General features: G+C 40.1%; 1 protein-coding gene across 2 annotated transcripts; it reads right to left on the bottom strand.

The window, feature by feature from the left end:
• Window positions 1-715: 715 nt before the first annotated feature.
• si:dkey-202g17.3 (4F2 cell-surface antigen heavy chain) lies at window positions 716-12,308 on the bottom strand. 2 transcript variants are annotated; one of them, XM_057839519.1, is made up of 9 exons: window positions 11,824-12,308; window positions 3,614-3,766; window positions 3,454-3,539; window positions 1,997-2,074; window positions 1,875-1,918; window positions 1,612-1,807; window positions 1,421-1,525; window positions 1,297-1,329; window positions 716-1,167 (listed from the first exon to the last, which is right to left on the bottom strand). In XM_057839519.1, the coding sequence occupies exons 1-9, from the start codon at window positions 12,206-12,208 to the stop codon at window positions 784-786; spliced, it is 1,464 nt and encodes a 487-aa protein (XP_057695502.1). In that variant the 5' UTR covers window positions 12,209-12,308; the 3' UTR covers window positions 716-783. The 2 variants fall into 2 exon arrangements, with proteins under 2 accessions (XP_057695502.1, XP_057695501.1); XM_057839518.1 differs by having other exon boundaries at window positions 717-1,167; window positions 1,875-1,930; window positions 11,824-12,307.
• Between the last annotated feature and the right edge of the window lie 1,096 nt (window positions 12,309-13,404).

Below are 13,404 nucleotides of genomic sequence, written 5' to 3'. Positions count from 1 at the left end.
GAATATTTATCATCTAAAATATTGGGGGGGAAATGCGACAGTAACGGGAAAAAATACAATCAAGCGATAGTTATGAGGTAGATAGCCGTGACTTCTTTTACAGACGCCAATTTTTTTGATTGTGAAGTAATTTGTTTAAAAGTTTAAAATATGCAAGTGAATAATTTTTTTTAAAGTCGTTTTCTTTTTAAACCAAATATTAGACATCAATTCTTGATTCTAAGCTAAAAATAACAGACATTTTGAATAATAAATACGATGACTTACCTTCTTTTTATGGCTAGGTTAAAACAAAAGCGGTTGCGCGACATCTGTAAACGGGGGTTTTCAGGGTAAAACAGACAGATTAAAAAGTTCGGGGGCTTAATGCGCCATGAATCTGCTATGGCAGCATATGGACATATTGTTCTATCAAACAACAGTTGTTTTGGCTTACAATACAGCACTTTCTTTTAAAGAGGAGTGCAAGGCAGAAACTGCTTTTTCAGTCTTGTCTGTGTTTTCCGCCAAATGTAATTGTTTTGTTTTTGTAACCTTCGCCTTATTTTCAATGCCATTATCTTCACCGTATGGTGCGTGAAAGTCAGTGATGCTGCTGTTTTTTTTGTAAGAGTCATTTTAACAGCTTCACTATGTTCCACTGGATTGAAGATTTAAAAGGTCACAAGATTAATTTTAGCATGAAAAACAAGCTTTTGATGAAATCCTTTTTATTTAACTTATACAACAGCACACATTTCATAGATTATAATTTAAGAAAATGTCATTAAATTTATGAGGACTTTATGAGTAGCTCCCTGGCTCAAACAGCTTGACCACAACAGCTTCCCGCGGCTGTAGCACCAATTTGTCGAGGGTGACGGCGCCCAAGCGGTCCATCGCCGAGCTGGCTACGAAGACGCCAGCCTCGGGCAGGCTGGGCGCCCAGGTAGGGTTCAGTGGGCGGACCTCCGGCCCGACGTTGAGTAACACCAGGAAGTGGACGCAGCCCCACGAGCGTAAAAAGGCCAGGATGGGAAGTGAGGAGGAAGAGGACTCAGTGGCATTTGAGGACTTGTTGAAGGGAAGAAAAGTGAAACTTCCGAAGAGGAGCGCTTCTTCACGCGCTCTGCTGTGACTCAGAGATTTGAAGAGGGACATTTCTGAATGTCTTGACTTGAGTTTATGCTGAAAGGAAGAAGAAACCCCACCTGTCAGCTAAACTAGGCCAAATTCAACGCTGGCCCCCTCTTGTGGTAGATCCCTAAATTACATAAATGTTCAAACCGTGACAGTACAAATGATGCTTTTACTCACTGTGAAATCAGGCAATTCGCTACCATTTCCTCCCTGCGATGATCCCCGAGTGAAAAAATACAAAAATAATATTCAATTTCAAGTATTTCAAAAAAGGAATTCAAATGTAGAGTTTTGACTAAACCTGTGCAGCTTCCAGCTGGTCGTACTGGACCACAGGCGACCCCGGCAGTGTCATGAGCAACACCAGCAGCAGTCTCCTCAAGTCAGACCGGGCTTTGCATCCAATCTAAAAACAGATAAGTTGACTTTAGAGTCTTCAACATAGGGAAGATTAAAATGGTCAAATGGCAGGGTTTTATAATCTATTCCCACCATCCAGCCAAGCCACGTGTCCTCAGGCGTCTGGAGGTGAGTCTCGATGGCGTTTGCCACCTGCTGGTCTGACGGCAGGTCAGGCGATTCAGGCAGCACCGTCTTCAGCACCACGTCCACCAAGGTGATATTAAGGTGCTGGCTGGAGACCTTCAGTGGAGGAAGCACCTCTCGCGTTTGTTTCACCACAACGATCCTAAAAAATATAAACATGCTTTTAGCATAAAGTAAACGTAATTTGTCCACTAATTATGCAACGATACCTCTCTTCATCTTCTTTGCTGAACTCCTCCAAAATATGTCTCCACTGCACGAGAGACTACAGTGCAAATAAATGACTTTCAATGATTTCAAAATAAAATCACTACAGGTGAAAAGAATTAACCTTTTGTGTAAAGGCTGCATCTGTGTCACAGATTAAAAACCCTGCCACGCCTTGACTCAACCAGAAGCGAAGTGCGTACTGTGAGAATATAAACACACTTTTAGTAAATTAGACACTTCTAAAAGAGTACTAATGTTAAAGGAAACCACGGATTGAAAGACATGTAGTTCTTCAAAGATAAACGTTAGTATGAGTTAAAATAATTTGATATTAAAACCCATTTTAATGTTTTTGTTTTGTACAATTTTTGTAAAATTAGTTTAACTAGTAGGTCGCCATTGTTGTTAACCCCACAGCGCGGTGACGTCACTGGACTACGCTGCCGGGCTTCCAGACTATGACTAGTAGCGACATAAATGTGTCATCTGTTCATCCCTTTCAATTTGAACCCAAGAGGATCATTAATGAACGTGACAGCACTGTTGATATTTCACAAAACGAGCAGCAAAAGCAAAATGAACAGGAAAGACGGGATGAGACGAGACGAGAGTAGGACAAAACTGGTGTTCTGGCAAATTGTCCTACAAGAGGCGAATTTGACACCCAAAAGTACTACCGTGCGCTTTCAGCTTGTTTTTTTTTTTTTTAGATGCATACAGGCAGAACAAACTAAATCTGCCTTAAGAAAATACTTAAACACATCAAATAAGGGTTGTTTAAATACACTATCTGACTCATATGGTTAACACATCCACATCTGCTTTAAAGCTACCACAAGAAAACACAATGCTTAAAACTAAGTATGAGAAGGAAACACATGCAAAAAGTATTTTGAGGCAATGAGAAGGTAATGCAAGACTCAACAAAAACATAAGTAGTAATTACTCTCCGTTTTTAAACGATGTGCGCATGTGTTGGATGTCTCGCCGCGTAAAAAACCAAGGCAAGCAAAAAAGGGATAGAGAATACAAACTGTCAAATGGCAGCAACCTGCCTAGGAACGGTTTAAAGACACTGCTGATGAGCTGGAATTGGATGCAGGTATGATGTCGGGAACTCATCCCACAGCTCTGTATCAAAACAATCTGACCAGCTGCAGAATGTGACAAAATCATGCTAGTAGTCATACTAGCTTCACTTTCTAGCTAGCACAGCTATTCTCTTAGTTCAGGCCAACGCATAGAACATGGTGCCCTCCGTCAGTTAAAACATTCATTCATTCATTCATTTTCCATGCCGCTTTTCCTCACGAGGGTCGCGGAGGTGCTGGAGCCTATCCCAGCTAACTCGGGGCAGTAGGCAGGGGACACCCTGAACTGGTTGCCAGCCAATTGCAGGGCACAAGGAGACATACAACCATTGTCAGTTAAAACATGCACAAAATAATTATAGATTTTAAAATTAATGGCAACATTTTATGCGTTTCTATTGATATATTTTGGAATAAGAGAACAATTGTGGCTTATTAGAGCCAAGAAGTCTTTAAGTCCGAGGTTCCCTTTAAGAACACAATACACCTGTGCGTCGTCTGACGTTCCTTCACTTTCAACCTTCTGATCTCCAAAATGTTGCACGTCGCACACGTCCAGAACCAGTTTGAAGCCTGAGAGAACACGTGACCAATGATCCAAGGAAGAATTCTGAACCATTCCGTCCAAAAGCCTTTGTCTCACTCACCTGCTTTATTGCTTTCATTAAGCAGATGTTGGACGTAAGGCAGAATCGCTGGGTGCTCCCCATTTTCAGTAGTGTTCAAGGGGTCAGAAAAGCCCTTCAGGACCAGAGCACTGATGCCCAAAGACTTCAGGTAAGGGAGTTGATCACACAGTGCTGTAATTAAAAGAAAAACAAGTAAGGTATATTAATCATGTAACCTCGCCATTTTACATTTAACAAAATTAGTGCTGCAAAAATGAATCGATTAACTCGAGTAATTCGATCAGAAAAAAAGGTTTGAATTAAATTTTGCTGCTCTTGGGAATTGTTTAATTAGAGTGGCGTTGTAATGGTTTGTTTTGAAAGAGTTTTGCGTTTAGTTGTTCTGATTTTGGTGGATATACTGCCCTACTAGTGGCAACAGTGAATATGACATAACTCATCTAACATGGCTGAATCCAGCTGCTCCCTGTTAAAACCAACAAAAGGTAAATTTTTGTTTGAGCGAATATGTTTATTAGCTAGTTATTCATTTAGTTTAGAAGAATATTTAGCAGTCTTTGGTAGGAATATTCGTTTGAACAATTTTTAAGAGTTTTGTTAGAAAAAAAAAAAAAAGAAAAAAAAAAGAAAAAGAAAAAACATACAGCATTTAAGCTAGCGGACGTTTGCTATGCAAGTTGTACTTTTGTTGTACTTAGATCTGCATTTAATTATTTTTTTAAATACCGTTTAAAGCTAAGCTCAGGTATTCTATTTTTAAATGCATCTATTGCGCTTGTGAAATAAAAGTGCAATTCTACAGCGTTTGAAGAAAGACTTAGGTATTTAAATTTATTCTGAAGGGAAAAGGTACCGTTCTCGCACACACCATATAATTGTTTGCATTAGTATAACACATTCATTTAACTATAGTTTAGGCAGACTTCACTCAGTGGCCTTGAACACAGTAAAGTGAATCACCTTATCGGCGCTCATGAGGGGGAAAAGGAAAAATGGTACCGTTTCTCATAGGCACCGTCTAACTGTTTGCATTACTCGAACACACGTAATAGAATCAATCAGGGAATAGTATTATTTCTCATATTCACTGTAAGACTGCACTACTCTAACAAACCTAATGTAAAATAAATAGCACACCATAGTTTGAAGAAACGGAATAGATACACAACGCCATCTTATCATAGAAGCCCAACGTGTGTGCCACGAGCAAGATTGACGCACCAAAACTTGCACATCAGTCCTGCAAGGACAAAAGCTCTTTGTCCGACAACAAGTAGTGCCAGCCCGGATAACAAAGTTAATAGAAGGCGCTTGGGACGTCAAGACCATCGTCGGTCGCTGTGGCAACCACATCCCATCCACGCACGAACCTAAACAGCCTGAAACCGGCCAGAGAGGGATGATCCCAAAGCAACGCCCGGACCCACCTTCAGCCGGCCCACTACATCACGGACTTAAAAACACTGGACACTGAGATAACACAGATTTTTGCTGCTCGGAAAAATGTAGCCTTGTTTCGGATCCAGAATTGTCCCTCCGTCATCTGTTTTTGCCTTGTTTTTGACCATTGTCGACAAATAAATTGTCAACCTGTTTTCGGTGAGTCTTCTTCAAACTTTTGAAACATGGAGTCAGTACAAAGGGTTAAAATAAGAAGAGAACGCGCGACGTTCCACCTTCCCGGTTGGCGCACGCGAGGCAGCATCAGCCGAGCGGCACTTGTTTTGGCTGTCGCTGTTTCCGTGCGGCTTGGCTGGGGAGGCGAATTTGAACAATTCTTAAATGCATTTATTGTGCTTGTGAAATGAATGTGCAATTCTACAGCGTTTGAAGAAACACTCAGGGTTTTATTTTGTATTCATTTTCAATGCGTTTCAAAGTGCAATCTCAGCAAGCCAAAATAAATATTATTGCAAGCATAACACTTCTTTGTTTTACATCTCCTAATATTTATTCTGCAACGCATTAAATGTTCGGGATCCGACTACAGTAATTTTCGGACTATAAGCCGCTATTTTTTTCCCTTAATTTTGAATCATGCATCTTATAGACCAGTGCGGCTTATTTGCTGATCTATTTGGGTTAATAGGTAACACTTTATTTGACAGCGGCGTCATATGACCGTCATAACTGTGACATGACACTATCACGGGCATTACTGAATGCTTAGGACAGATGTCATTAGGTATCATAGCGCAAATTATGTCACTAAATCCATTTATGTCCAGCTCAAATCTTTTACATCTATTCAAAAGCGAGATAATTTGCCGGATGACACAAAATGACATTTGTCATAAGCATTCATTAAAGCTCATGGCAGTGTCATGTCATAATAATGATAGTCTTATGTCGCCACTGTCAAATAAAGTGTTACCAAATACCATAACTAGCAATTAATGAAACAACTGGAACAGTAATTGAAGAAAGAATTAGCACAGAACACGAATTTTTGATTGTTATTTAAATCTGTAGCGCTGCAATGCATGCTAGGAGGCATGTTGGACAACAACAGTGTTGACAGCAGGTGGCAGCAGAGGTTGAATGTCTCCCCAAGGAAGCACAGATGGCCAAATGAAGCTTTTTGAAGCAATGAAGCTTTGCAGCCATTTGGTTCAGATTCAGGTGGTTCATTTGGTCTTCTGACATTCGTATGATGCTGCTGTCAAAAAAGTGTTACCAGTTAATATCTTGTGGTGTAAATATCCCATAATACAAGGAGGACAGCTGCAGCTTTTAGTCCAGAGCGACTTACCTATGAAGAAATGTCATTTTCGTGTCAAATTTGGTGAGTGGTGGCTTATAGTCACGTGCGCCTTATAGTGCAAAAATTAAAGTACTCGATTATTCAAACTAATTAATCAATAGATTAATCGATTACTTAAACAATCGATTGCTGCAGACCTAAACAAAATCACCAACATTTTTTTTTTTTACTTTATCAGGGCAATTGTTTTAACGAGGCTTAAGTTTTAAATCTAGGGGTTCAAGCCAATTTAAGGGTCTTAAACTAGGGTTTGCTCACCTCGCTAGGATTTCAAGTATTGTTGCACTGATATCATTTTTGGGCTTCCAGAATGGATTCAGACATCGTCTAATGCCAATACAACATTTTTTGAAAATGCAGAATACATATATATATTATCCTTTTAGTATTGTACTAAATACTACGAATCCCCTAAAAAGACATCAGGGGAAGTTTTTTCTTTTCGTTTGGATGAGAAGTTGGACGAGTAACGTCTCGTTTGGATGAGTAAAGTTCTCGTTTGAATGAGAAACTTAACTGATCAGCCAACAAAATGAGACGAGAACTAGCAGTGCAACGGTTTGCGCCCTGTACGGTTCAATACGCTTTTATGAACCACGCCTTTTCCGTTTGGCAAATAATTTATTCCGAAAGCTTGTGGAATGAATTGGTCGAGCTCTGTGTGCCTGTGTGTGTCGTGAAGCACCGCTGTGGAGAAATTCCCGCCCGCAAGTAAATGTCCGAACGCTGTCAAGCACCTGTGTCATAGAAGCCGAGTAACACCCTCCCTCGCTTACGAGCGAAGTGAAAGTGAAACAAGAAAGAAAACAAAAAGCTATGGCGAGCGCAGGAGTGGAGAGACCGAATTTTGAGGAAGGACCGGCTTCTTTCAAATCTGCGGTGTGGCAACATTTCGGTTTGCCTGTGGACTACAATGCGGAGGGAGAGAAAATATTGAAAAAAACAAAAAACAAAAACAATTTGCAAGCATTGCTCACCGCTTGTTCCCTATGCTAATGGCAGCACTTATAACATGACTCCGGCACCTCAGCCGGCATCACCCACAGATATCACTTTCTCAGAGCAGGACAACCCCGAAGATGACACCAGTGAAAACACAGGGCGGGCTTCCTTAATTTATTTGCAATGCTTGACCCGCGTTACATTGTTCCCTAGCGGACATATTTCTCCAACAACGTAATCCCCGACATTTATGAAATGGCAGGCAAAGCCATCAAAGATGATTTCGCTAAAGCACATAGTTTCGCCCTGACCACTGATAGTTGGACGTCCCATGCTACAGAGTGCTACTACCTGTGACGGTCCACTATAATTCATACCTGTCAAGTTGTACGGTCTCGGCGTAATTTGTACAAGTGAGCACTGATTTTTAAATGTGTACGCCGTATGTTACGTTCAAAATCTGTGCGTTTTTCGTGCATTACGTATTTTTTCCTCCGTTCGGATTTCGTCACCGTTTCGGCATGAGACAATGTGCGCTAATACGTTGGTTGAATGACGCGAGAAAAGTCAGAGACACGGAGAGGGAAGAATGTTTGTTGTGACGCTGTAGCAAATGTGATGCTAGGCTAGGTGGCTCCAATATTTCCTGACAGTAGCTGACAGCCTACAATCTACACCTAGATATCTCATGCATATAGAACTACATGCGAAATGACAGGCTCGGTAGTGTTAGTAAACAGCCGCCATTTTAGAGCAGTAAACTTCTCAGAAAGGCTCTGTTGTAGTGAACCTTTTCCAAACGAACCTAAGTAACTTTTTATCTAAAATACACCTTAATCGGCAAAATCTTGACTTCAGTGTATCTTTAAAGGACAGTTTTAAAATTTTCACACGTCGAAAGTAGACAGAAGGGAACTAATGCAAAAACAGGATCAATTTTATCAACTTTAATGGTTGATTCAAAACATTAAATGACCTCCAAACATAGCAAAGGTTAATCTATATTTTTTGTTTTTTGTTTTGAAAAAATGAAAAAAAAACAAACAAACATGAAAGGTAACACCAGTTACTTTGCCAAGTAACTTTTTTACTACTGTGTGTGTATTTCAGTAGTCAGTCACTGCACTAGCCAAAGAGCTAAGAGGCATTTTAACGGTCGAAAATGTTTACATTTTAAGTGTTTATTTCATTTTCTTAAAAGCAAAATAAAGGCAGTTTAAAAAAAAAAAAAAAAAAAAAAAATGCAAAACGCAAACCGAAACCGAAGCGTAACCGTGATCCCAAAACCAAGGTTCAAACCGAACCGTGGGCTAACTGAACCGTTGCACCCCTAAGAGAACCACAATTTTCTTAAGTGGAGGGCAAAATTTGAATGTTCACTATTCGTACGCCACCATTAAAAGCATACTCCCGCTTTTTTAAGACACAAAGTTGGCTTCATTGTCACACTCCTGTCCGCCTCTTTGTTCCATCTTAAAAGTTTGCAGCTGGGCTTTTCGATGTGGGTAGAAATGTCAGCATATGAAAAGACTGGGTTCACATACAGTAGCTGCTACTGTAATCAAAATACTGTAATAGAGTTATTTTTGACGGCCATCTTGGTTAGGGCGACCAGCAGCTAGCAAACTAGAACTAGAAAAGTAAATATTACACATCATAGGCATGTTATATCTTGATACCGATAACGTCTTTTAGTGCCTTATCAGTACCGATAACGATGCTCGTACCAGTATCGGTGCAACACTAGTTTCAGGCAAAGATTAGCGATTACTCTTTGGGTTTCAAGAATTTTAAACTTGGGTTACCAAGTTCCAAACTATTATTCAACTAAAGGTTCAAGTGTGGGTTCAGGATTTTGACTTAGGTTTTCAAGCTAGCATTAGAGTGATTGGGTTTGGCTTTTTGTTTGGAGGGTTTTGTTGCACTGAATGTGGTTGAAAGTGGCTGCTGTTTTTTGGCGGGGAGGTTATTTATTTACGTCAACAGGAAGTTGTCAGCAACCAGTAGCTACGGCTTCCTACGCAATATAGACATGTCTTTTATCGGGCTGGTTTATCTCACACGACAAAGGTTTCCTTCTGCGGTGAGCATATTTACATCAAGTTACATAACAATAACAGGTCATCAAGAGTGGTTATTTTAAAAGCAACTCTTGCGGTCATAGGATTTTGTAGGTGAGCTCATGTCATTCTTATATGAATACAATTACAGTATTAACTTGTCATAATGCAAATAGCATGATAAAAAGGGGACTGTTTAAATACGAATTCTGTTTAACACGGCAAATTAGTCCATTAGATCAATCAACTCATTTTTTTTTTTTATCTCTGGGCATAATATACGCATTAGAATTATCAATGTTAACTCACTGGTTGCCATCGACGGCACTAGACGTCCAATCCATTTTTACTGGCAGAGGTTGTCAGCAAATGATTGCTGCTAGACCTCCCAGTAGACGTCAATGGCATTGAACCATGAGCATTAACAGCCAGTCCTTCTAGTTTATTGTTGTCAATGGCAGGCAATAAATCAATGGCGTAGGTTTGGATACGGACGGAAGGGACATAACACCACCAACTTTTCAGGATGCTCAAATTGTCCCCACCAACTTTTAAGCAACCTTTTTAGCATTATATAATGAGTTCATTTATGTAGGTCATTTAGATTGTTTTCCCATATGTTGTAAGGATAGAATCGACCCTACCATTATTAAGTGAATTATTTTCATTATGTTCAGACTGACACTTTCCCCTTTTCACTGGCTGAATGTGCTGGTCCACTTGACCCCTCAAATGCAAGTTTGATTGGCTGATGACTTGCATTTATTTAAAATATCTATTTTCTACACTATTTAATTAAAAATAGTTTTATTTGCACCCTATGCAGACATTTTTTCTGATAATCATACATTAATCATAAATGGAAGTAAAAAGTTTCCATTTTTGGTTAAGTTTGGCTGGCTTGTGGACAAAAGCAGTTGTGTTTTACCTGAAGGAAGGCTCCAGTTTTATTTATTTTTGTTTTACGCTAAGAAGTTTTTTGTTATTTATTTGGACAATGTTGAGTGGTCTTAAGAAAAATGTTTATTTTTTTTCCTGGCTATTTAAGAGGTTATTAACAAGTTTGTATTCATTGTGTATGTTAATTTATGTTTAAATATTGCAATTAAAATTTGCTAATAAAATCCAGACATTTATTGTGGAAGTTTTCAAAATGTTTCTTTAGTAGTATATGAAAACAAAGGTTTGAATCAAACTGTATGTCACCTGAACATGTGAAAGTTAGTATATATCAATACGGATTTATTTTTGCATTAATCATTTAGTCAATTAATTAGGTTGACATTTGTGAGAAATATAGCCCTGACCCCCGTTCACCCAATCTGTTGGGTCTTATTGATGTCCCGTCCCTCGCAAAAATTGTACATGCAGGTTATATCGTCCCTACCAATGTTGAGACCAAACCTACGCCCTTGCAATAAATTAAAGTTTAGGCCTACTACTACATCACTCTTGCGCGCCGAAAGTCGTCTCTACAGCGACACAGATGGCGAACGGGAGAGCCGAGAATATGTTCCAATCCGCGGTAAAACCAGTTTTAAATTACCAAAAACACATCGACACAAATCATTGACAACAGTCAACATGGCTCGCGGTAGCCATGTTGAATAAACGTCTCCATTCTCTGCTCACGCTAATTACTTGTCGCTTTAACAACGTCACGTCTGCCCGTCGCTGATTGGTCCACTCCAGTGTCTGTTTGCTGTTGCTCGCTCCGCCCTCGGAATTTGATCCGCCGGACTGTCGCCAGACTCAATCGCTGGAACAGCGGTGAGTCTAGTATACCAGGCAAGGTAAAATACTGTACATATTTAAGAGAAACTATTTAAAGAGCATTGTGTGTACTCCAGCTTTTATTTTGTTACTTCCGGTCTCAAGTCATGTGAATTTGCATATTAAGCTAAATATTTAGTTCTAACCGTTTCCAGATTTAGCATTTAGGATATAAATTTAAGATTTAAATTAAATATTTTGTTCTGGATTTAAACATTAAGGCACAAAACTTCTTATTTAAAAATGAATATTTAAGTTGCTAAATAATCCTCTCAAATAATGTTGTAAATGCGCAAAAAAAAGTGACTCAAAAAATTTACACCACGTTTTAAACACTGTGTAGCGCTAAATGTGAGAAAATGTAATTTTCAGCATGTGCCGCTTTACAAATGGCATGCCAATTTCTACCACTAGAGGGCAGAAAACATCTAATAACAACTACATTCTGAATTCCAAAGAACACGTCAATCAGTCCTTTCATTCAACAATAACCACTGATTTATTCATTCATTCATTCATTTTCCATGCCGCTTATTCCTCACGAGGGTCGCGGAGGTGCTGGAGCCTATCCCAGCTAACTTCGGGCAGTAGGCAGGGGACACCCTGAATTGGTTGCCAGCCAATTATCATTAATGGGCGATTTAGGAGGTTAAGCCTCACTTCACAAAAAAAGCTTTTTAAAGTCTCACCCTCGACGGCCCCTGAACTCCCTGGTGGCGTCCCGGTGAAGAGGTCAGGCTGTAGCTGAAAAAAGAGCGACTCCTGCCACCAGGCCAGCGGCGTGGCTACGGGCCGCGGACTGGTCAAGATGACGGCCACGGCGATAGCCAGCATGGCCAGCCACACCAGCCAGAAGAGTACCACCAGGTACCAGCGGAGCCTTCTCCAACCCGGCCCGCCCGCCGACTCCTCGAGTTCCTCCTTGCTCATGGGCCGCCACTCGTGCGCCTCCTCTCCAAATTGAGGCTCCGGGACGAGTAAAGCGGCCGTCTCCGAAGAGCTGGCGGCCCCGCTGGACGAGAGTCCCGGGCCGGCCACGCTTCCGTAACCGGTGTCGCCGACGTTCAGGGGCATGGCGCTGGACTGCAGGTTAGAAGAAACAGTTATTTACTCATTCCTCGTCCTTGCCGTTATTTCCTGCTTCTTACAGGTGTTTTAATCACCTCCACTACTGTGGTGAAGGCCTCCAATGAATTTGTCTAGGTCATTTGCCACCATTGTGCTATTTTCAACAAATAGACTTTCAGTACTATCACTTCTTGGTATAATTGTTAGATAGAATATAAGTGATTAAATAATAAGGAATTTAAAAAAATAATAATTACAGACTCTGTAATTAAATAATCTTGATCACAATGGAAAATTGCAATCAATTGCATATCAATGCAGAACCGTAGAAAAACAATGACCTGGCCCCAAATCAAAAAGATCTGAAGTTGAAGTGGCTTTCTAAGACATTAAAAAAGCATAAAATAGCCTAAAATGCACATCTTCCTTCTATAAAATATTATTTAATAGGCGTAACACTCCAAGTACCCTTAGCAAAAAAAGTACTTTAAGCCAATTATTATTGACAATTTTATTTGATTATTGTATCTGTTTTATTATATAAATTCCTAATGCTTAGAATCAGGGCTGTCAACAGACTTGCAGACCATTGCAACAGACCATTATAGGGAAGGGACCCCCCCCACCCAGGGCAGGGACCCCCCCACCCCACTACCCCTGCCACTGGCTTGTCACGATAACATACACAGTAGGAGTGTGACAATATATCGAAATGGTGATATATCGTGATACTGTGTATCCCAAAAGGTTATCGATATGCTCCTGCCAAGAATCGAAATATCGTTTTAAAAAGGTGTCAATGTAAAAAAATAAATAAATAAATAAAAATGAACGAACAAGTTGCTATCAAAATCTTCCACCATAATAGTGTCTCAATTAACTCTAAGGCTGCATTGACGGTGCTTGACGCCCAATCCATTCGGACTTGGGAACGTTTGTTCATTCGAAACCAGAGCGTTCAGTCATTCTGTCTGATTTTCAGGGCACTTACAGGTCACTTGCTGTTCATTTTAGGGCATTTACAGGTCAAGTCCTGTTGAGTTTGAGTCACTGCCTATTCATTTGGGTGATTCCCAGGTCACTTCCTGTTCTGTAACTCAAAATAAACAGGAAGTGACCCATAAAATACCCCAAAATCAACAGGAAATAACTGAAAATCAACAGGTTAATGACCTTAAATGGCCCAAAATTACCTCATAGCA

Source organism: Corythoichthys intestinalis, chromosome 6, assembly GCF_030265065.1.
Source record: "Corythoichthys intestinalis isolate RoL2023-P3 chromosome 6, ASM3026506v1, whole genome shotgun sequence".
Lineage (NCBI taxonomy): Eukaryota > Metazoa > Chordata > Actinopteri > Syngnathiformes > Syngnathidae > Corythoichthys > Corythoichthys intestinalis.
This window is presented reverse-complemented; position numbering and strand designations above follow the sequence as displayed.